This window comes from Musca autumnalis, unplaced genomic scaffold, assembly GCF_047663935.1.
Source record: "Musca autumnalis isolate F117 unplaced genomic scaffold, ASM4766393v1 scaffold_5, whole genome shotgun sequence".
In the NCBI taxonomy this organism is placed as follows: Eukaryota; Metazoa; Arthropoda; class Insecta; order Diptera; family Muscidae; genus Musca; species Musca autumnalis.
Window position 1 is genome coordinate 5,557,701 of NW_027412088.1, and position 24,466 is coordinate 5,582,166.

At 36.7% G+C, this 24,466-nt stretch overlaps 3 protein-coding genes across 3 annotated transcripts; 2 read left to right on the forward strand and 1 right to left on the reverse strand.

Annotated features, from left to right (window-relative positions):
- Positions 1 to 8,989: 8,989 nt before the first annotated feature.
- On the forward strand, positions 8,990 to 14,580 carry LOC141405920 (BOS complex subunit NOMO1). Its single transcript, XM_073990809.1, has 7 exons — positions 8,990 to 9,549; positions 9,742 to 10,288; positions 10,360 to 10,614; positions 11,503 to 12,145; positions 12,215 to 12,393; positions 12,457 to 13,400; positions 13,468 to 14,580. Exons 1-7 carry the CDS (start codon positions 9,404 to 9,406, stop codon positions 14,360 to 14,362), a joined length of 3,609 nt encoding a protein of 1,202 aa, XP_073846910.1. The 5' UTR covers positions 8,990 to 9,403; the 3' UTR covers positions 14,363 to 14,580.
- Positions 14,581 to 19,217: 4,637 nt separating this feature from the next.
- Positions 19,218 to 20,946, reverse strand: LOC141404933 (putative methyltransferase C9orf114 homolog). Its single transcript, XM_073988777.1, has 2 exons — positions 20,128 to 20,946; positions 19,218 to 20,067 (listed from the first exon to the last, which is right to left on the reverse strand). Exons 1-2 carry the CDS (start codon positions 20,843 to 20,845, stop codon positions 19,268 to 19,270), a joined length of 1,518 nt encoding a protein of 505 aa, XP_073844878.1. The 5' UTR covers positions 20,846 to 20,946; the 3' UTR covers positions 19,218 to 19,267.
- A 469-nt stretch (positions 20,947 to 21,415) lies between these two features.
- LOC141387544 (activating signal cointegrator 1 complex subunit 1) lies at positions 21,416 to 24,232 on the forward strand. The gene is made up of 5 exons (XM_073957422.1): positions 21,416 to 21,472; positions 22,018 to 22,198; positions 22,267 to 22,369; positions 22,424 to 22,843; positions 22,903 to 24,232. Exons 2-5 carry the CDS (start codon positions 22,045 to 22,047, stop codon positions 23,309 to 23,311), a joined length of 1,086 nt encoding a protein of 361 aa, XP_073813523.1. The 5' UTR covers positions 21,416 to 21,472; positions 22,018 to 22,044; the 3' UTR covers positions 23,312 to 24,232.
- The last annotated feature ends 234 nt before the right edge of the window (positions 24,233 to 24,466 follow it).

Genomic DNA, 24,466 nt, shown 5'->3' on the forward strand with positions numbered 1-24,466 from the left:
CGACACATAAGAAGCATGGCATTCCTGCTTAAGGGGTCGATTATGGATAGCAACCCAACTCCAGTTGCGTTGCTGACAACAAATTTAATGAGAGAAATTTCTATTTCTGCTTTGAAATTCAAACTTTTTACAATTAAATTAATAGCTTAAGTTTAAAACAAGTGAGCAAAGGCTATAGTCGGGATGGGGCCGACCATGTGATACCCTACACCACTACCCCTGTGCGTAAGCTTTTCACTGGTAAACATTTCTTTTAGGGAATATAATCCGACTACCACCAAAAATAATATGCCTCTTTCTCTCTGGGACCCCCATAAGCGACCAAAATTTCGTGACCATCCGATCAAAATTACGACCTGTAGCTTGATTGCAAAAAATGGAAGAATTGGATGCATTACCGACTATTGTGGTATCTCCCTTGTTTGACCACCTTCGCCAAACTGCTTTACACCAATGTAAAGGTAATATTTTCTTCTTCCATTGACAGGTTTTGCCACTGGAATACCACTACTAGAAGCCGATATATTGACAAAGAATAAAACTTTGAATTTGTCTCCAAATGAGTTTTTCCCCATTCCGACCCCTAAATATTATCCGACTATCACCAAAATCAATAGGCTTCTTCCTCTGTGGGGCCCCCATCTACCCCCAACATTTTGTCACTATCCGATCAAAATTCCAACTTGTAGCGTGATTACAAAAAATGGAAAAATTGGGTTTATTACTGAATTTTGCAATATCTCGGTTTGCTCACTTACGCCAACATACTTTTCATCAATATAAACGAGATCTTTTCTACTTCCATTGACGGGTATTCATTTTGGAATACTCCAACCAGAAGCGGAGATATTCGCATAAGAAAAAAAACGTTGACTATCCTCCACATAAGCTTATCGCTTATTCCGACTACTGAATATTATCCGACCATCACCAAACTAAATAGGCTTCTTCCTCTGTGGGACCCCCCTTAACCCCCAAAATTTCGTGACGATCCGATCAAAATTGCGACCTGTAGCGTGATTACAAAAAAATCGGAAAATGGGATGCATTATCGACTATTGCCATATCCCTGCTATTTGACCACCTACGACAACCTACTTTATATCGTTGTAAAGGTGATATTTTCTACTTTCCTTGCCTAGTTTTGCTTTTGATATACCTCTTAAGGGGAGCACACACTATCAATCAAAAATGACAGCCAACGTACTTTTGGAACAATTTTCCGGCAAATAACTTTTATTTAGCGAAAAACCTTTTAAATACAATATATACAGTATTATTTAGATATTACAAAAGAAATTTTTTCAGTTAGGCTTTGATATTCACGAAATAGACCTCGATGACTGCCAGTTTTGCTTGTCAATGTGTACTATACTTTAAAGAAACATAGATATTGGCTTTGAAATAAAATGTTGACTTTTCTCCAAATAAGTGTTTGCCCATTCCGACCCCTAAATATTATCGGACCATCACCAAAATCCATAGGCTTCTTCATCTGTGAGACCCCCATTAACCCTCAAATTTTCGTGACGATCCGATCAAAATTGCGACCTGTAGCGTGATTTCCAAAAAAATAGAAAAATGGGATGTATTACCGACTATTGCAATATCTCCGTCATTTGGTTACCTACGCCGACCTAGTTTGCATCATTGTAAAGACGGGATCTTCTACTTTCATAGTCAGGCTTTGCTTTTGGAAAGTTTACAACTTAAGCTGTCATATTCGTCAATATAATTAAAATCGCAAAAATGAAAATTGGCGTTTTATTTGCTACTATTGTGATATGTTCGTTGTTTTATCACCTACGAGCACCTACTTTACATCATTAGAAAGGTGATATTTTCTATTTTAATTGTCAGGTCTTGCTTTTGGTATACCCCATATAGAAGCTGAGATATTCGCTTTGGAAAAAAAACGTTGTCTTTTTATCCACCTAAGTTTTTTGACCTTTCCGACCCCTACATATTATCCGACCATCACCAAAATCAATAGGCTTCTTCCACTCCGGGACCCCCATCAACATGCAAAATTTCCTGACGATCCGATCAAAATTGCGACCTGTAGCGTGATTACAAGGTTTAGATGGACAGACGGACGGACGGACTGACGGACGGACACACATAGCCAGATCGACTCACCTCGTCAAGACATTCATTTTGGTATATATAAGTATGGGTCTACGACCATTATTTCGATGCGTTACAAACTTTTTGGGCAAAACCAACTTATAATACCCTCCCCACATAGTGGTGTAGGGTATAAACACTGATATTGAATGAATTTGACAAACATTTCCGTCTTTTTACTTATTTTAATTGTATGATTTTCTCTTCTGGCAACGCAACTACAGTTGAGTTGCTATCCATAATCAACCCCTAAGTCATATCTGGTAAATGACTAAAGACCAAGTTCGACCTAATTCAAATGTGATTCTGAAATCTTTTTATTAGGTCAAACTTGGTCTTTAGTCTTTTACAGTAATCAATTTGGTCCATACTGTACACATCGTGAAATTTGTATCAGACATATGTAGATGAGGTTCCAATATGGACTCTTATCGGTAAACTCCTACGGCTACCTCTCACACAAAATTTCGGATAAGTTCAATTTAGGACCTACTCTCAAATAGATTTGATTTTTGTTGTAACAACCTATATTTGCTCCCCCCTTCCCTTATGACGGTACAAGTTTCATCAGGGGCGAGTCTATACTTCCTGAGAAAATAGCCTGAAAGATGCAAAAAACCTACGAGACCGTATGTAGTGGTTTTAGCGCAAGATAACTCTCGAACGAATCTGACGATTTGGTTCAAAATTTGGGCTTCATAATATTTTGTCCAAACTTAATTTAAGTTCAAAGACAAGCCATATCGCCCCACATCTTCAGGTACCTCCCACACAAAAATTCAAAAATGTTCGAAAAAATTGTGCACACGATAACTCTTTAAGGGAGTGACCGATTTGATCCATACTTTATACATCCTAATATAGATCAGGTTCGAATATGGACTATATTTTTCCACTCCTTCGGGTACTTCCCACACAAAATTTCTGATAAGTTCACTTTAAGACCTGCTCTCGAATCACTTTGATTTTTGTTGAAGCAACATGTATTCGCTGCCACAATTACGACGGTAAAGGTATTGTCAGGGGCACGTCCTTACTTCATGAGAAAACGGCCCGAAAGCCGTAAAAAACCCCTATGGCACCATATGTAGTGGCTGGAGAGCACTCTCGGACTGATCAACCGATTTGGTTCAACATTTGGCCTTCGTCATATTTTGTCCAAACTTAGTTTCAGTTCCAAGATGGGGATTACCGGTCCACAACTTCCGGTACTTCCCCCCAATATTTAAAAGATGTCACTGAAATGGTATGCACGGTATCACGATATCCCTTGAACGGGGTAACCAACTTGGTCGAAATTTTGGATCTCCTAATATTTTGTACAAATTTAATGTAACTTCTAAAATTAAATTTAACTTCGCTCTTCTCCTTACGGGACCACCCCCACAAAAGTCCATCATATGGGTCTAACCACCTGTTTTTGTAACTTATTTTTGTTCGTCCGTCTATATTCGTAATAATTTAGGCATCTATAGCTCAGCCCCCAGAAGACATACATACCTAATTTTTCGTATATCCGTTCCATATACAGCTAAGAATTCCTCATTTAAAAACAGCATTCTAAATTTCACAATTCGTGTGAGAAAAGTAATTTTTTTTGCAAAAACGGGGTTTAAGTGCAGTTTAGGGTCGGTTCGAAGATCCTTTGGAAATGTATACCGATGCTTTTCTTTTACAGCGATGTTAGATTAGCCAAACTTGTCAAGTAAGGTACATAGATAAAGTGATTTTTATTTTTATTTCTATTTGGTAGATTTAACATAAACAGTGAAGTTCTAAATTCCATATGTTTTTGTAAAACCGACTAACCATGTGGGTCTTTATTTTTGCTCCATGCAATTTGACGTTTTAAGCCATGGCTACAGGGTTGTATTTTTCAGCGATTTTCACACCAGGCCTACCTCTAATTATACCCTCAGCCTTTAGGCTAAGGAGGGTATATACACTTTGATACGATGAAAATGTGCCTCATCGAAATAATGGTTTTAGACCCCAAGTATGTTTAGACGAAATGTGTTTCAGACAATTTTGAGTCGATCTATCCATGTCCGTCCGTCTGTCTGTCTGTCCTGCTGGCTGGAGCGCACGATAACTCTCGAACGGATGAACCGATTCGGTTTAAATTTTGGCTTTCGTAATATTTTGCCCGAACTTAGTTTAAGTTCGAAGATGAGCTACATCGGTCCACTCCTTCCGGTACCTCCCCCACAAAAGTTTGAAAATGTTCGGAAAATTTGTGCGCACGATAACTCTTGAAGGGAGTGGCCGATTTGGTCCATACTTTGTATAGTGTAAAATTTCTACCAGAGTAATATGAGGTTCCAATGTGGTCTCAATAGGTCCACTCCTTCGGGTACCTCCCACACAAAATTTCGGAAAAATGCAGTTTAGGGCCATCTCTCGAATCGCTTTGATTTTTGTTTTAGCAACTTGTATTCACTGCCCTCCATACGACGGTACAAGTTTCATCAGGGGCAAGTCCATTTTTCCTGAGAAAATAGCATGAAAGTTGCAAAAAACCCCTATGACACCGTGTAAGGTGGTTGGAGCGCACGATAACTCTCGAACGGATCTGCCGATTCGGTCCAAAATATGGTCTTAGTAATATTTTGTCCAAACATAGTTTAAGTTTGAAGATAAGCCATATTGGTCCATTCCTTCAGGTACCTCCCCCACAAAAGTTCAAAAATGTTCGGAAAAATTGTTCGTACAGTAACTCTTGAAGGGAGTGGCCGAATTGGTCTATACTTTACACATCCTAATATATCTACCAGATATAGATCTGGTTCAAATATGGACTATATTTGTCCACTCTATCCGGTACCTCCCACACAAAATTTCGGATAAGTTCACTTTAAAACCTGATATCGAATCACTTGGATTTTTGTTGCAGCAACTTGCATTCGCTGCCTCATTTACGATGTTAAAATTTTTTTTATGGGCAAGTCCATACTTCTTGATCAAACAGCCCGAAGAGTGTAAAAACCCCCTGGGGCACCATATTTTGCCGCTAGAGATCCACTTACATAACGGTCAATGTCGATCCATTCCTTTTAGTATCTCCTCCGCAAAACTTTTGATCTTTAATCCTTATCAACATTTTTGTCATTTAATATACACATGCTGAGGGTATATCTCTGTCGGCAAAGCCGACTGATACTTCTTTACTTGTTTATTGTACCATGATCAACATTCTGTTAAGTTGTTAACCATTTCAAGCGATTTTAACCGCTAAATTCATACTCAATGAACTGGAAACTGCTATGAAATACAATCCTAAGTCCAAATTTTTCCTTTCCTACAATTTGTATAAGCCAAATTGCTCTTTAATGGGGGTTTTCACATTAACATACCCCTGTTGTTGATAGAATGTTTATATACAGTTAGTCAACTATATAATTGCAAACGATGAATTTTTAAAAATTTAGATGTTTAATTAGGAGTTTTTGTGGTGTCAACTAAATAATTGCAAAATGAATTAATGTGCAATAAAATCGTGGGATTCCCCCGCGATTTTTTGCATTTAAGGATTTTTAAGACTTTTATGGAATGTGGACATGTAGATCCATAATTTTTGATCATAAATTAATTTTTGTGGGTGTAACATAAGCGGTATATCCAGAAAAAGAGAAAGTCAGGTAAACGGTTTTGGAAAATATGCTACTTTTGGTCTATTCCAATTATTATAATTGTAATTCCGAAAGAGAAATGCCTAAAATCACCTCTCGTAAGCTGAGAAGTGTATAGAACATCATATAGCGCACCGAGAAAGAAACCAGGTCAAACTGAGGGCGTTACATGGCAGGTCCAAAATAGTAACCACACGAATTGACTGTAGAATGATTAAAGAATTTAACGAAATAGCCCAAAGCAGCACCAGAAAATTGCTTTTTATACCCTCAGCCTTTAGGCTAATATACACTTTGATACGATGAAAATGTGCCTCATCGAAATAATGGTTTTAGACCCCAAGTATGTTTGGACGAAATGTGTTTCAGACAATTTGGAGTCGATCTAGCCATGTCCGTCCGTCTGTCTGTCTGTCCTGCTGGCTGGAGCGCACGATAACTCTCGAACCGATGAACCGATTCGGTTCAAATTTTGGCTTTCGTAATATTTTGCCCAAACTTAGTTTAAGTTCGAAGATGGGCTATATCGGTCCACTCCTTCGGGTACCTCCCGCACAAAAGCTCCAAAAAGTTCGGAAAATTTGTGCGCACGATAACTCTTTAAGGGGGTAACCGATTTGGTTCATACTTTGCTCATCGTCAAATATGTACCAGACTTAGATGAGGTTCCAATATGGACTCAATAGGTCTACTCCTTCGGGTACCTCCCACACAAAATTTCGGATAAGTTCAGTTTAGGACCTGCTCTCGAATAGCTTTCGTTTTTGTTTTAGCAACTTGTATTCACTGCCCCCCATACGACGGTACAAGTTTCAGCAGGGGCAAGTCCAAACTTCCTGAGAAAATAGCTTGAAAGTTTCACAAAACCCCTATGACACCGTGTGGGGTGGTTGGAGCGCAAGATAACTCTCCAACGGATCTGCTGATTGGGTCCAAATTTTGGCCTTAGTAATATTTTGTCCAAACATAGTTTAAGTTCGAAGATAAGCCATATCGGTCCACTCCTTCAGGTACCTCCCCCACAAAATTTCAAAATGTTCGGAAAAATTATTCGTACGGTTACTTTTGAAGGGAGTGGCCGAATTGGTCCATATTTAACACATCTTAATATATCTACGAGATATAGATCAGGTCCAAATATGGACTATATTTGTCCACTTCATCCAGTACCTCCCAAACAAAATTTCGGATAAGTTCACTTTAAGACCTGCTATCGAATCACTTTTATTTTTATTGAAGCAACTTGCATTCGCTGCCTCAATTATGATGGTAAAAGTTTTTTCAGGGGCAAAACCACACTTCTTAAGCAGACAGCCCAAAGGGAGTAAAACCCCCCTATGGCAACGTATGTAGTGGCTGGAGATCGACTTCCATAATGGTCAATGTCGATCCATTCTTTTAAGTAATTCCCCCGCAAAACTTCTGCTCTTTAATCTAATCAACATATTTGTCGGTTCATGCGTTCAAAATTTTTAAAACCCTCTAAATACCTACGTTTTATGGGAAAAAATTGTTTCAATATACACAGGCTGAGGGTATATCTCTGTCGGCCAAGCCGACTGATACTTTTTTTACTTGTTCTAATTAAAAATGATTTTGGAGTAAGTGTGTCACATGGGAAAGTCAGAAAAGTGCTACATAATAACAAGCACTCATCACGAGTGACTAGGTAAAAACCATTTCCCTCCATTCACAATATATAGAAACTATTCAGACTTGTTATAGACAACTTTTCACGCCATCTTTAGTATTGGGATGGCGTTATATTTTCTGATGAGACTAAAATTATGTTGTACTATCACAATGGACCTCAAAAAGTATTTGGAAACCCCTTGCAAACCCATGGAAAACAAAAATTTAATACATACAGTAAAGTTCGGAAAATTTTCAGTTATGGTATGGGGTTGTATACCAAGCAGTGACGTTGGTAAAATCCTGATTTTAGAAGAAAGAATGACATAGGAGGTTTATTTAGATGTTTTTAGAAAAGATTTAACCAAAAGCGTCAAGAAATTTGGGCCTGTTGGCCCTGAAAATTCAAACAAATTGCAATATGAGTACTACCAAGACAACGACCCTAAGCATAAATCTAATTTATGTATGTAGGACTTGGTCGTTATACAACTGTACCAAAGTCATTTACACCCCGCTCCAGTGTCTAGATATTAACCCCATCGAAAATTCATAGGTACACCTGATGGAAAAAGTCGAGAAATGGTCGCCCACTAACCTGGGGGACTAAATAAAATGCAATAAAGAAAAATGGCTAAAATATGACATTCCGAAACTTATTTATTAAATTCAGATACGTTTACAAGCTGTTTTGATGCTAAATGTGGGCATACGAAATATTAGAACCAACTTTTCGAAAAATACCGTGAAAGACTGAAAAGTTGTGAATTTTGCAATTCTTTAGTTGACAGTGCAAATAATGAGTTGTACTCATTTTTGTTAATTTTAAGAAAATGTTTAGTGAAATTTAGCTACTTTTTATTTTATTATATTAATAAACATGTGTATGAATTGTATTGTTAACAAAAATATTAATAATGAATTAAACGAGTAGTTGAACATCCCATCCATTTCCTGGAGTACTTTAAATCTCTATTAGTCGAAATGTTATAAGTTTATATCGTTTTTTTATAATTACTACCCCTACTTTTACAGATAGTAATTATTTTTGTTTGAGTAGTTTAAATATTCCTTACTTATTACTTTATTTTATATTAATTTTGTTATATAAACATTATAATGTAGTATACAGCTTAAGGTCGAAAGACTAGGCAAATATGAATTGAAATAAATAAATCTAATGGATTTCAACTGTGAATTCCTTTGCGTATACGTCAAATGAAAACTCATCTGAAATCCATTGGATTTTATTTGAAGTTTAAGCAATGGAATTATCAGTTGAAATCGATTGGATTTCGTAAATGTAAACGTAAATGTAAACGTAATGATATTTATTTATACCAATAAAATGATGTTTTATTTAAAATTTTGTAATAATTTTGGTTTTGCAATAATTAAGTTGACTAACTGTACCTTGTTTCATAAACATTTTTGCATTATGCATCTTTTCTAGTCTTTATAGTTCTATGTCTTTGTAAATACTAAAAATCTCTATTGCATTGCATATCATTTGGTTATACTACCTAGGTTAAATCTTTATAGTCAGTTTGATTTTTTTGAACATGTGGGTTAGGCCGTTTTTGGCACTGAGAGCCTCAAATAGCCTTAACAAACTTCCTGCAAGTAAAAGACACGCATTTGTTTTCTGGTTCTGAAAAAGAGCACAAATTTAAATAATAATGGAAACCGGATTTGTTTTATTGCGCTATAATTTCTGTCTTCGCTTTGGACTTTGTTAGCTCACTCTAAAGGGTGACATTTCAGAAATCACATAATTCCAATTCAAATTAAATATAGAATAAATTCCACACGTATTTGTCATGTGATGAGGTTTATTATTACAAAAACCTTTTTCGATTACCCATTACTCATTTCTTCTTGCAAAGAACTGTGGCCACACTAGAATTTAATTTTTGACAGGTCATTCCCATTCTCTCTCCCGTAAGTTGTGTTTCTGGCAATCTGGCATTGCTATCCGGTTAATTTTTTCACTAGCTAAGCTGGCAGCCAGAGAAATGAGGGTGGTCCGGAGTATTTTTGTGGTTTTATTAATTAAAATTTTCATCTTGGTCGATTTTGTTCAACCAAATGAAGTAATAGGATGTGGTGGTTTCATCAAAAGCCAAAAGGACATAGACTTTTCCAAAGTTGAAATCAAATTGTAAGTATTACAAAATATATACATATACGAAGTGCTTAACGTGAGTCGTCATGATAAAAAAAAACGAAACGAAAAATGAGGGCAAATATTAACCACTTACATTAAATGGAGATAAGATTCAGATATAAGTTAAGCAGCAGCGAGCGCGTATAGGTGTGACACTAACCTAAATCAATTATTAACTATTTTCAGATTAACAAAGACCGGAGCTTTGAAAGATAAAACCGACTGCTCGCCCTCAAATGGTTACTATTTTCTGCCCATATATGACAAGGGAGAATATCTACTGAAAATTTCCCCTCCACCTGGCTGGAGTTTTGAGCCGGAAGAAGTTAAATTGAATTTCGATGGACAAACTGATGTCTGCAGTTTGGGCAAAGATGTTAATTTCGTTTTCAAGGGTTTCGGAATAACGGGCAAAGTTGCCTTGGGTTCATCCGGTGCCAAAGATGTTAAGGTGGAATTGAAGTCTGAAGATGGCAAAGATACACGTCATACAATTACCGATGCCAAGGGTATATTCTCATTCACACCAATTATCCCAGGCAAATATGTTGTGAAAGCTTCTCATCCCAAATGGTATTTTGAAAAGAGTGAACACACCGTAATTGTCGAAGGTGGTAATACGGTATTGGCTGAAAATTCTTTGGTGGTTTCTGGTTTTGATGTTACCGGCCGTTTCGATACATTTGGCCAATTGGGAGCTGGCGTTGGTATTGCTCTATTCAAGAGTAAACAGGTACGTTCATTACAGTTCTATATTTTGTTTGACAAATAGGAATATTCATTACTTGTTCTTCTCTTTAACAGGCTACAGCAGCGCCAAGATGTGGTAAAGAAGGCATGCCTACAACGACTGTTACCAACACCAATGCTGAGTATGATCCCCTAGTTTCCTGTTATGCTCAAGTCGATACCGCTGGCAATTATATATTTAAAGATGTTCGTCCTGGAAAATATATTCTCTTGCCTGTCGTCAATCAAAATCTCAAGCTGAATATTAAGCCTCAATTTATTGAAATTGAGGTTACCAAAGACACTTTGGAGTTGAAACAAGAATTTAAGGTAAGATATTCAAGATGTATATTTTCTTTAGAATATCATTAACAGAAATAGTGGAACAACTCTAGTTTAGTAAAAACTCTCCGATTTTTTTGAAATTTTTTCCAGGGGTAGATATTGTTGCGCTGAGCATGGGAATGAATAATTTTTTGGGGGGACGGACCCGGTTACCCGGTTATTCGACCCGAAAATCCGGGTACAAAACCCGGGTTAGACCCGGCTCAACTGAACCGATTGCTACAAAATGGGTACGATTGGTAAGCTTATGGGCCCAAAAATCAGTTTTTGGGCTATATCGCCTGAACACCTGAAAATAGGTAGGTAGGTATTTCCATAAGTTTTTGGGCTATATCGGTTCAGTAGAGGCGGGTCTAACCCGGGTTTTGTACCCGGATTTTCGGGTCAAATAACCGAGTAACCGGGTCCGTCCCCCAAGAAAATTATACATTCCCGTGATCAGCGCGACAATATCTATCTCTGTAGAAAATTTCAAAAAAATCTGAGTTTTTACTAAACTAGAGTTAAGCCGAAATAGTTCGTTTTGACAAGATATTTTTACACTCAGCCACCTTTCATTGGAATGATTAGATCGATCTTCACCTCAAACTTCAAAATTGTACACAAGAAAATTATATTTCTGTTTAAGACATACTATTTTCGATATTTTAAAGAAAGAAAAATGTTATAGAAAATTAGGTTCTCGAACAGAGCAATGGCTTTTACAATTTTCCCCAGTCTATACTTACAACAGTTACAGGAACCTGCAACTTAAATATTTTATAAAAATACGCATTTCTAATAAATATAAAACTTTTAAAATTACTATTGTAATTCATTTGATTTCGTTTTTTTAATTGGCATCATGAATTTTTTATCATTGTTTTCCAACAGATTAGTGGATTTAGCGTAACTGGAGTTGTTCTTAACTCTGTTGGCGGAACTCCCGTTAGTGGTGCTACAATTAAACTGAATGGCCAAAAGGTAACAACAACCAAATCAGATGGCCATTTTACCTTGGAAAACGTCGCTTCATCCGGCCTGTACTCCATACAAGTTGAAGCTGAGAAACTACAATTTGATGAACAACGCATACAATTGCAATTGACATCGGCTACATTACCACCTATCGTTCCATCAGCCTATGAAGTGTGTGGCAAGGTTGTTTCTAAGAAATCATTCCGTGTTGCCATAACAAAGCAGGAATCTACAGCAACCCCAAAAACAGTTGATACCAATGCTGAAACTGGTGCATGGTGTACATTCTTGCCCAATGGTAAATTTACCTTTGAAGTTAAAACATCCGAAGCTGATCGCTCGAATGGTGTACAATTTTTCCCCGTTCAACAAACAATTGAAGTTAAAAGTGAACCCATTAAGGACATAACATTTTCACAACTTAGAGCCACATTACAGGGTGCATTGAAATGTTTAACTGATGCACCAGCAGAGGGTTGTCTTTCAACAGAAGTTACTCTACATTCCTTAGATGCCAATGGACAACCTACCGGACAAAAGCAAACAACCAAAGCTCAAGGTGGGAGGACTTTGAAAAAAAAAATCTGCAAAGTAGTAGTTTGTAATTGTTTTTGTATTCATTTCACAGATGGCAAATATTCATTCACAAATGTTTTGCCTGGACCATATGAAATCACTGTTCCCCAATCGAGTTTATGTTTCGATTCTACCCGTGTCCTTCTAAATGTGGCCTCTGCCCAAGAAACAGCCCCCGAATTTGTTCAACATGGCTATGAAGTGAATATTATTTCAAGTCATCGTGCCATTGTAAGTATCTTTGACCAATAATTAGAGGCATTTTTTTTCAACATATACATCATCTCCTTTCAGTTGAAATACTCCCATAGCAGTGCCACATCGGCAGATAATCTAAAATTACTGTCAGGTGTCAACACATTCTGTGTTCCTAAATACGGTTCATATTCCATCAAATTGGAAGGCTGTCATTTGTACGATGAAGAAACATTGCCCACAACCTTTGATACGGCCAACACAAATCCAACAATTATCAATGCCTTGTCTCACAAGGTTGGTGTGAGAGTCTTGTCTCCAGAATCTACTGCAGATAATTTGAAATTGGCCGTAGAATCGGACACTCTTGGCAAAGTGGTAGTTACGCCTGTTGCTGAAGCCCACAAAGTCGATGGAAAATATGCTTTCCGCTACGATACCCATCTCAAGCCCGAAGAAGTTTTACGCATCACTCCTCAAAGTGATATTTTGTTGTTTGAGCCCCTTTCTAAGGAAATAATTGGTACAAACGATTGTGTGGATGTTGCTTTCAATTTCGTAGCCTCCAAGGGTTTAATACTTAATGGCAAAGTCATACCAGCTATTAAGGATGCCAAAATAACATTAAGCTTCCCCAACAATCCTGAATTGGAGCCACAAACTACCACAACTTCGGTCAGCGGTGACTTCAAATTCGGACCCATTAGCGACAGCATCAAATACGAATTGAAGGGTGAAAAGGAATCCTACGTATTCTCCGACTATAATCCAGCAACCAGCTCTTTCAGTGTTCACAAACTTTGCGAAATCATTGTGAAAGTGAAGGATGGATCAGGTAAGGGATTAAGCGGAGTTTTAATTTCACTTAGTGGCTCTGAGAGTTATCGTAAAAATTTGATAACCGCTGATGATGGCTCTATAAACTTCCATTCCTTGTCCCCATCCCAATACTTTTTGCGGCCAATGTTAAAGGAATTCAAATTTGAACCAAATTCCAAAATGATCGATCTTAAGGATGGTGAAACTGTGGAAGTTGAAATGATGTAAGTATAAAATAGGCATTTGTTTACTCTAAATCTCTTATTTATGATTTCTATGTATGTTTGGCAGTGGAAAACGTGTGGCTTATTCCTTGTTTGGAGCTGTAACATCTCTCAACGGCGAACCCTTCGCAGAGGTCAACATTGAAGCCACCGCCGATGAGACATGTTCACATCACCAAGAAGAAGCCACAACGGAAAAGAATGGCAAGTATCGCATTCGTGGCCTTAACCCCGGCTGTGAATATACAATTCGTCTAAAGGATGCTGGTACACCCGGTAACAATGTAGATCGGTCTATTCCCCAAACACGCACTGTGAAGATTGGCACTGACGATGTTGAAGGTGTTAATTTCTTGGCCATCTCTCCGATTACGTTTGTCGATGTGACGGCTCGTGTTATGGCATCTTCGAATGATTTCTATAAAACCCTACGTGTCGTAATGTATCGCAAGGGCGCATATGACTCACCAGTTTACTCACAACGTTTGGACACGCCCTTGAATCCAAAGTCGCGTTACAACCCTGGCATAATGGTATTCTTCCCCCGCATACCTCTCGACGGTAAAACTTATATTGTGGAATTGCGTTCCACATTGTCCGATAAAACCTATACATACTCCATACGAAGTGAACAATTCGTGGCCGACACACCATCCGTGTATATTGAATTGGATTTCAAACCCGAAGTGAAGTCATTCGAATCAGATCTAAACCAGAACTCCATTTCAGCTCTAGTGTTGGTGGCCTTGGTGGCAATAGCCTTCTTCAAACAAGACATTGCCATGGGATTTGTCAATTTCGTGTGGTCCAAAATCAATGGTATCGCCCAAGACTTGGCCCAAAAACAAAAATCGAATGCCAAAAATAATCAACGAAAAGTAGAGCCCATTAATCAAAAGGAAATCGAACAAATGGCCGAACAAATTAACAACATTAAAAAGAAGAAGACAAAGAAAATTTAAAAATGCAAACGATAATTCGCTCTCTTGATATTCGAGAGGGAGAAGGATCAAATTTATTATAAAACTAGAAGATTTTAGCTTTATTTATAAAATTCAAGTCGATGGGTATTGCGTTTGTATGTTTTTTTTTTAAGCAAAGCAATGGTAATTAAAACTAATTTAAACTAAGGGATATGTATTAAAGAATAATATAAATAAATAACCTTATGGACAAATAATGCTGGTGATGAATTTTCATTTTGTTGTACTCGAACGTTGTCTTAGATGTCTTCGGCGTCGAGATTTGTTTAGTGCCTTTTCTATTTGCGCTGTCGGTAATGTTTCATCCAAAGATCTGTAATGACTGCATGAAAAAAAAAAACAAAAGAATTTTTTCTTTAATTTAGAAAACTAATATCACTCTCAAATGGTAATCTTCTGTCATACCCATAATTGTAGTAATTGTATCCAGAATGTGAACATTTGTTAAAGAACGTTCCAATATAACGTATTCCATAAATCCATGCTAAATAACCGAAGAAAGCTATTACCACTAGTTTCACTTTAACCCAATATACCCATGTCAATGCATGCAAATAATGTGGATCTGCAAATATGTTTTTTTGTTTGTGGATTATTTAATAATTATAACATCTTTAGATAGTTTGCCCAGCACACAGCCACATGTAAAGATACATGCATGATTTACCTACCATTAACCTTGGTGTCTGTCGCAAAAGTGAAAGTGTTAGAAAAATATATCGTGATCATCTTGTTAGGCGTTTATGCCGGCAATTTTTCATAAACAACAAATTTAATAAATCCATAGCAAGGGAGTTACGATGACGAAATAGCAAAAGAAAATAAGGGTTTATGTTTTGATATCTTCATATATTTGGTCTACAATGCATTGCCAACAGCAACTGCCTAAAGTTTTTGTAGTGGTTTAATTTTTTGTTGGACCTGCCTTGGTTCGCTAACATATCGACAACATTCGGTAATTATAGAATATACTACTACATAATACAGAGACAGTAGGGCATACACACAAATTTAGTAAATTTGAGTTTGTTATTAAAGAATTTCTGACCTACATATGCGTTAAATGAGTAGTATACTTATGCTTTAATACTATCTAACTGGCTGGTGAAGTAGATTCTGCAGCTAATTGGAACTCCTCTTATTCCATTATGGTGATGATCATGGGGTGTAAGCGATCCCCTCGAAAATAGAGTAGCCCTCGGCAGTTTTGTGGGAAAGCGAGGCGCGAGAAAGCTCAAAAAAGTTCATCACTCAGAAGAAAGTAAATAATAGCAACTTCAGATGCAGAGTTAGAACTGAATTCTGTAGAAGGCGGAACTTTAAAGGTGTTGTTTCTTAGTATATGCAAAATTTGAAGGGACTTTAAAGTAATTTAGTGTTGCTATGGAAAAAAAGATCGCTCTGTTGGCACGGGCTAACCGATCGCCATTAAATGTCATATACATATAAGGTTTTCGAATCAAATCGAAAAAAAATTCTAGGCCATTCAATTTTTTTATTTCTTTTTTTGGGTCACCGTATTGTAGACCCTACCTACAATTAAGTCATTCATATTCGTCCATATATATCTGTCTGGTGCGCACTATAATTCAGGAAGCGACCTTTTTGGTCCAATTGTTGTCCATCGATCTCAACCACTTCTGCACCATCAACTAAATAACTTCATATATATTCACTTAAGTAGAGGTTAGGGGCTATTCGAGCATGATTCTGATTATAATAATTATAATTGTTCCCACAAACATTCCAGAAGGGACAAAGGAGACTTCTCTCTTGATTACAAATATGTATATATTTTTTGTAGGAAAACAAGTAAAAAAAGTGTCAGTCGGCTTTGCCGACAGATAGATACCCTCAGCCAATGTGAAGCGAAACTTTCACCTACGGACAGATCGAATGCATTTAAGGTCTCGTTAAAATTTTGTGGCCCTTTTTGACATTTGAACTTGCCGACAAAAATGTGGATTAGGAATTAACTGCACTAAGACACAAATGTTGAACTTTTGTAGGGCAGGTACCCTTAGGGAGGGCCGATATGGGCCATTTTAGAAGTTAAACTAAAATATTAGGAGATCCAAAGTTTGGACCAAATTGGTTGTCCTATTCAAGTGATATCGTCCAACCATTTTAGTGACATTTTTTAAATATTGGGGAGAAGTACCGAAAGTTGTGGACCGGTATGGCCTATGAAACTAAGTTTGGATATAATATGACGAAGACCAAATGTTGGACCAAATCGGTTGAACAGTTCGAGAGTTATCGTGCTCTTCGACCGCCACATATGGTGACATAGGGGTTTTTTACACCTTTCGGGCTGTTTTCCCAAGTAATATGGACTTGCGCCTGAAAAAACTGTTACCGTCGTAATGGAGGTAGCGAATGCAAATTGCTTTAATAAAAATCAAAGTGATTCGAGAACAGGTCTTAAAGTGAACTTATCCGAAATTGTGTGTGAGAGGTACCAGAAGGAGTAGACAAATATAGTCCACATTCGAACCTCATCTATATCTGGTAGATATATTAGGATGTGCAAAGTATGGATTTGATCGGTACTCCCTTTAAGAGTTATCGTGCGCAAAATTTTTCCGAACATTTCTAAAGTTTTGTGGGGGAGGTACCTGAAGGAGTGGACCGATGTATAGCCCATTTTCGAAATTCAACTATATTTTGATAAAATATTACGAAAGCCAAATTTTGGACCGAATCGTTGAAGTGTTATCTTGCGCTCCAACCTCTACACACGTGTCATAGAGGCCTTTTGCAACTTTTAGGCTATTTTCTCAGGAAGTATTAACATGCCCCTGATAAAACTTGTACTGTCGTATAGGGGGCAGTAAATACAAGTTGCTGCAAAAAAAATCAAAGCGATTCGAGAGCAGGTCCTAATCTGAACTTATCCGAAATTTTGTGTAGGAGGTAACCGATGGAGTGGACCGATTGAGTCCATATTGGAACCTCATCTTAGTCTGGTAGAAATTTCACGACGTGCAACGTATGGATCAAATCGGTTATTCCCTTCGAGAGTTATCGTGCGCACAAGTTTTGCGACAATTGTTGAACATTTGTGGGGGAGGTACCTGAAGGAGTGGACCTATATGGCCCATCTTTGAACTTAAATCAAATCTGGACAAATATTTCGATACCCAAAATTTGAACCGAATCGATTGATCCAGACAGACAGACGGACGGACATTGCTAGATCTACTCAAAATTGTCTGAAACGGATATCGTACAAACATACTTGGGGTCTAAAACCATTATTTCGATGAGGCACATTTTTGGTCGTATCAAAGTGTAAATAGCCTCTTTAGCCTAAAGGCTGAGGGTATAATTAAAACACCCGAATGTCTATAAAACCTTCGGCCACCAACCAATATGGCTCTTGATTTTGTTACTAAATCAGGAACTAGGGTTTCATGCACTTAGTGTTCGATCTGTTTAGATCCAATGCTTCTGTAATATCTCCCAAAAATACCTTTATCTTGGATTGATTTGAAATTTGCACCGTAAGAAGAAGTTCCTACTTTTCGAGGTAAAGTTCTATATTCTTACAGACATTTGTAAGAAAGCCTATTTAGTAAGTGTAAGTTTAGAATCCTGGTTGAGGCCTAATGTTGACGAAATTAAGATCATATTTTTGAAAAGGTAAAAAATAATCTGCTTAAGTATGTCTGCTTTTAAACGGCCACGCAGAGCTAGAAGCTTAAAATTCATATGAAATGTACAAGAGGTAAATGTTATTGATGTTCATGTTATTCGATATTGAATAGACAGAATCTATACTACCTCCCACAGAAAGAAGTGGAATTCTACTTAAAAAGGAACTTAAAACCCACTTTATATTATCTCGAAGTACACAATCCTCTACACTAAAATCAACTTTACACTTTCTAGGCACTTTCAATTGTATCGTATGATGGGGCAAACTAATTGTATTTAACTCATTTTACTAAGTGTTTCACTTATACTTACATAGAAAATAATGTCCCTTTTTCTTTCGAGCACTTTCTATATCCAATATATTCGTTGAAGATGCCTTATCGGCCACTGTGTTTTCAATTGCAAACGCAGATGTAACACAAAAAATGCACAACATCAAAGCCAATATTACAATTTTCATCTTCATTTTCAAATATTGGCGTCTAACTTCAAATGGTAGCTTAAAATATTTAGGGAACTTATTTGGCTACGTGCCGGATTCAATTAAATGCTACACATATTGCTGCATAGGCATTTTATAACTTCGCCACCCGGCTAGATATGCGCTTATGTATTTTTGTAATGGATATGTGTTAATTTAATTAACATATCTACAACCTTATCTATGTACATACATATGTAGTAATTGGAAAGTAATAAATAATAACTTAATGGATGAACACCCTTCAGCCTTACGTTTGGACACTCATTTGAATTGCCGTTCATTTTCATATTTCAAATTAAGTAAAATACAAATTAAAAATGTAGACTATACAGAGGAAGGGCAAAGGAAAATTCTTGATAAATTGTCTTTTTAAAAGTAATTACGGATTGTCTTCACATTTCTGTGATGGATATGATACCGGCATGATACAGGATATATCTCACAAGAGTGGACGTGCCGTGTGATACTTTATTTCAATTGTTGTAAACATACCACAAACTCATAAAAGTTACGGATCAAAAGTGGATTTATTGTTAACTTTGTTGCGTTTGAGCTTATAGGCTCCAAAATAGGAGCAAAGCGATCTAATTCATGCAAACTTTCCCAACAAAAATGTTGATGCCAAAGAATTAGTTTATTATTATTTTTGTGTTCGTTTTTTGGGATAGGTCATAAATTAAAACAGATTGATTAAGCACTTAAATTGGTTTTTATTTACTTAAATCTATATGTAATATTACTTAATCAAATCGACTTAAATCTTCAATATTTGCTGCAATTGAAGTTTTGTCCGTTTTTCCCACAGGCACGATCTCAAATTCGTCTTCACCACCACCACCAGCGGGTTCATTATCATTAAATTCTACAACTGCAGCATCATTTTTACTTGCAAATGGATTATTTTTAACTTTTTTCTCTTTTGGTCTTTTCACTTCTACACTCTGTTCTGGTTGTACAACTTCTTCTGCTACGGTAGTAGTTTCATTTTGCACGGATGCTTGCTTCTCGTTTTCCTCCAATCGTTTTCGTTTTCTTTCCATCTTAGTTTGTGAGGGTCTAGGGATTATACCACCAGTATCTTCACTACGTGGCAGTGCCTCCTTTATTAGCTCTTCTTCAATATCTTCCACTTTTGGATTAAATTTCTCCTGCAATGATGCCATAGCTATGAGTATAGCTTCCTCGGTTCGTATTGTACGTGAGCCTTGTTTCGGCAAAACGTTAACGTAATGATCAAACAATAATTTCGGATCATCTATTTGTAACTGATCCTCGTTGGCAACGGCAGCCTCAAGACCCTGGAGACCACCAAAAACTAACAACAGATGGTTGTAATTGAATGATTTTGAGGGGACATCATGTACACTGGTGCCACGATCTGATGTACCCACAGTTAAATCGTATCCACCAGGATATGGAGATTTTGTAAATATCTCCGATATGGAATGGGCAATACGAACTGTGTAACCCCAGTAGACACCAGTTTCGCGTCTTGGTTCATCGGGACTGACAATAGTGCCACGTTGTTTGCGTACGTTTTCTGAAAAAAGGTAGTACATGTTAAACAAATATCATCCTGTTATTTCGGAGATGAACATACCTTGGGGTTTGTCTAGTTTTACTGTGACACGTAGACCGGCCGTCAAGGCTTTATTTACCAGAACATCATTCAATAATCCAACATTGACATAACAGTGGCCCTCCTTCGCCAACTTTTCCGTAACTATACCTTCGCGATAGCGAAAAATGTTCTGTTGCCTCAAATGATGTGGAGCGTCAAGGGGATTCAGTAAGCCAGAATATTTCAAATCTTTATGCAAGGGGAAAAAGAATTTACGCAGGTATTGTGGACATTCCAGGTATTGGAGAATTCGTGCCAATTGCAAACAACTGCTGCGTACAGTACGTGAGACACCTTCACCATCATCACTGTCGTCAGCCTCGAAATTTCTTTTAGTTTCCCTTGCCGTTGCCAAACCAATGTCATCGAAAACAATAACTTCACTGACACGAAATATGCAAGCTGCTCTTGCAATTTGTCCAGCAACATAGCTTCTTAGTTCCGCTGATTGAGCATTTTCCAATATTGAACCGGGTACCGCAATAGATACAGTTGAGGGGTTTTCTTTCTTTTCATTTTGTTCGGACTTCTGGGCAGTGTTATTGTTCTTGGTTGTTTCTTCCGCTTTTTGGGTTTTCGCCAATTGTTTTAGTAGTTTCTCTTGTTTCCTTTGCTTCTTCAGGGCTTTCCGTTCTTCGTTTATCTTTTTCCACGATTTATGAACAACTTCTTCCTTTGCTCCGGCTACTGGAGACATGATTATTATTTCTCATAAATGTTTTACTTTTCTAACTTTTCTATAAATGTAATTGTTTACAATTATTTTCCACGTGCCAGGGAGAAGAGTAGCCATATGCCAGAATTATGTTAGCAGCTGTTTATTCGTTTCTTCAATACTCTTGCCATCGAATTTATTTGGTCTGTTCCTTTACTTCTGAAAATGGTAAAACCGGCAAAAGTAGTAAAAGTTGAAAACTGCTCCCATATGAATTGTATTGTGTCTGAAGTAAAGGAACGCTTTTCGAGTAAAAAGTTGTAAAACTTGAAGATTCTTGAACGTAAAGGAACAGGGCTATTGATTCATTTGGTCGATTCAAAAATCTATGGGCAACATCGAATTTATTGATTCATTTCATGGTACAATAATACATGTAGCATTATCATGCCAGCTGATGGTAAAATAATGTGTCAACTGCATTGAATTGATGTCAAATTTTGACACCTTATGTTACCAACAATTGCCGATGCGGCTACCTGTGTATTTGTACCATGATTCATTTGGTCAATTCAAAAGTCTATGGGCAACACTGCTCGATTCTGCGAAGTGACATCAATCAGCTGGTCACCTAAACAAACAAATAATAAAGGAATACGTACTGCTGGCATTAGTTGTGTCTTTTTACTTTTTCAGTAATAATTATTCAGTAACTTCTTTTCAGAGAGTAAGAGAGATTTTGCTCTTTGATACGAAAATAGAGAAAAAAGTAAAAAGACAGCACTTAGTAAACTTTAGCAAGATAACAATTGATAACCATAACAAAAACATTGGCACCAATGTATGAACGAAAAAATAACTCCAAAGCAATGAAAAAGTTCTTCAATTTTAAGCAAAATAAATAAAAAATGATAAATATATTTATAAAATAATCAATAAAAAAACCAGAATCGCAATATTTATAGTATTTTTCCACAAAAATAAAATAAACATTGAGCAGCTGACCATTACCAGATGATTAAAAAACAGCTGATCGAACTTGCTAAATGTTGCTGGGAAAAATTCTTTCAGCAAATTTTAGCAATTTCTCAGCTAACAACAGTCAAAATTGTTCTCTCTCTTCGCTCTCTTTTACTGAACTTTTGTGTAAAAAGACAGCATTTAGTAACATTTCGTAATAATTATTACAAATTATCACGTAAAAAGACACACCTATTGTTGACATCCAGTCACTATACAAAATGAGCCGTGAAGTTTTGGCGCCTCCTCTCCTACGTATGGGCAATAACCGTTGCTACAGGGTCAATCTTATTCACGAAGATTTTCAAAATAGTCAACAGGGAGCGATTGCAGCGCAACAAAAAGGAGAAATGGCAAAGCCGTACATGGAAGATGGTATGTCCTTTTAGATGATAAATGTAATTACGGGTACTTAAAAAGGAGTTACATTCTTCCCTTTACAGATATCTATGGGGATGACTACAATGACGATTTAGATGGCCAAGATGCATGCGACATTGAAGAAACTCCAAATGGCCAATTTAAATTGGCTATGCATGTGGCCAGGTGAGTTCTAGAGTACGCTTTCTATGCTCATATCTAATTATGTTGTTGTTACAGTTCATTTTATGGTGGCATCATTGGTTTCAAAGGATCCACCAAACGTCGCATAGAAGGTGAAACACAGTGTTCCATAAACATTCCCCAAAAAACACCAACAAATAAAACGGCAGAAGCCAAAATCATTATCACTGGTCGGACACGTAACAGCGTTGCTACGGCTAGACGTAAAATCCAATTACTAATTGCTTCTTTACGGAAACGTATGAAAGCTACACACTTTTACGGTGTTTCCATGGCTTCGGATGAAATCCGAGAAAACTTCAACAAGCTTAAAACCCAAATATTGGAAGCGGAAATTCCTGGCATATCGGAGGAATTATTCCAATACGATCATAAACTACATTTGACTTTGGGTATTTGTGTACTGCTCGATGATACTGAAAGGAAAAAGGCCGTTGAGACTTTGGAAAGTTGTCGGCAAGTCACAACTTTTTACCATATTACTTTTTTCAAATAACTTGAATTTTCCGTTTTAGTGAATTCCTTGTGGATCTAAAGACACCATTTAACGTAAAATGTGGTGGTCTGGAAATCATGAATGATGATCCTAGTTCAGTGCGTGTCCTATATGCAAATGTGGAGTCGGAAGAATTACAAACGTTTGCTAATCTTTGTTTTGAACGTTTCAATAAAACTGGGTTGGGAATTGATGATTTCGAACGAGGTCATGTCAAGCTCCATATGACCATCATGAATAATCGTTATCTTGAACGGGAAGTGGCCAATACTACGACGAAAACATTTGATGCAAGAGAAATATTAAAACGTTGGGGAAATTTCAATTTTGGTTCTGCACAATGCAACGAGGTAATGTTGTGTGCCCTTGGTTCAACCAAAGAACACAGTGATTTCTATAAGGTCACAGGATCTCTTAAATTTAATTAACACTTTTATATAGAAATATACATTTTTAAAAATTTATAATAAATATAAAACCCTGGCGAATACAATTGGTCTGTTCCAGCACTGCAAGAATCTACTAATTTTTACTATTTTTTCGATAACATAAAGGAAAAAATGTTATCGTAGTAAAAAGTAGTAGCTTCTTGCAAGTTCTGGAACAAAGCAAATACGTTTCAGTGGTGAAATTCTGTTACTCATTTTTTTACAAAAATCGGTAACATAAAAATGTAAAATTATGAATGAAAAGTTTAAATAAAAGTTCACAACACCTTAGCTATCGGTAAAGTTTTACGACTACTTTATATTTATCGCTTACTTACCGAGTATTGTCGTTAATTGCCGAAATTAAAAGCATTTGATTTTACCGATTTTTGTCGGTAACTCAAAAAATGAGTTAAAAAAACGCACTACAGTTTTGAATGATTTTACGTTAGGAACGTACATATTAATCCGATTTGATTTTTGTTGGAAACAATAAAAAAGTTACTGAATTCCGTTGTTCTTGATTTATGGAAAATTTTCAACAAAAAAATCAATTTTTTCTCCTTCAAAATGAGATGAATGATGGAGATTTTTTTAAATGAAAAATAACATTAACAGAGAAATTGCCACACTACCCGACATATTCCGTGCATGGACCAACAAAAATCGGTAAAATTAAAACGCAGCATTATGTGCCGTTTCCACGGTACGTCGTTCGTTCTCTATTCGTTGTTCGACCCATAACTACGAATAAATTACTTATTTCCCCATACAAAATTTTGTGAACGAACGACGATTTTACTACGTTGTTCGAGTAGAAATACTCTCCGAACAACGATAAAATAAGTCCCATCTCTAACAAATGAGAGAATTTATCGAAATAAATTAATTATGACAGACAAAATATAAAATTTAAAAATGTATGGATTTTTTAGAAAATATGGAAAACATGAATTAAAGGTAAACGGTTTAACGATTAGTATACGTTCAAAGCATAGCAAAATTTCTATTCTCTTTCATTGCAGTTCCATTTTTGGTCCATTGTTTTAATTTCGCGTACAAATCTAGAAACAAAAATCACATACCTGCCTGAAAGTCTGTATACACAAATATTGTTTTGACATGTCTCTCTCTCTCCTTAATTTAGAAAATAGA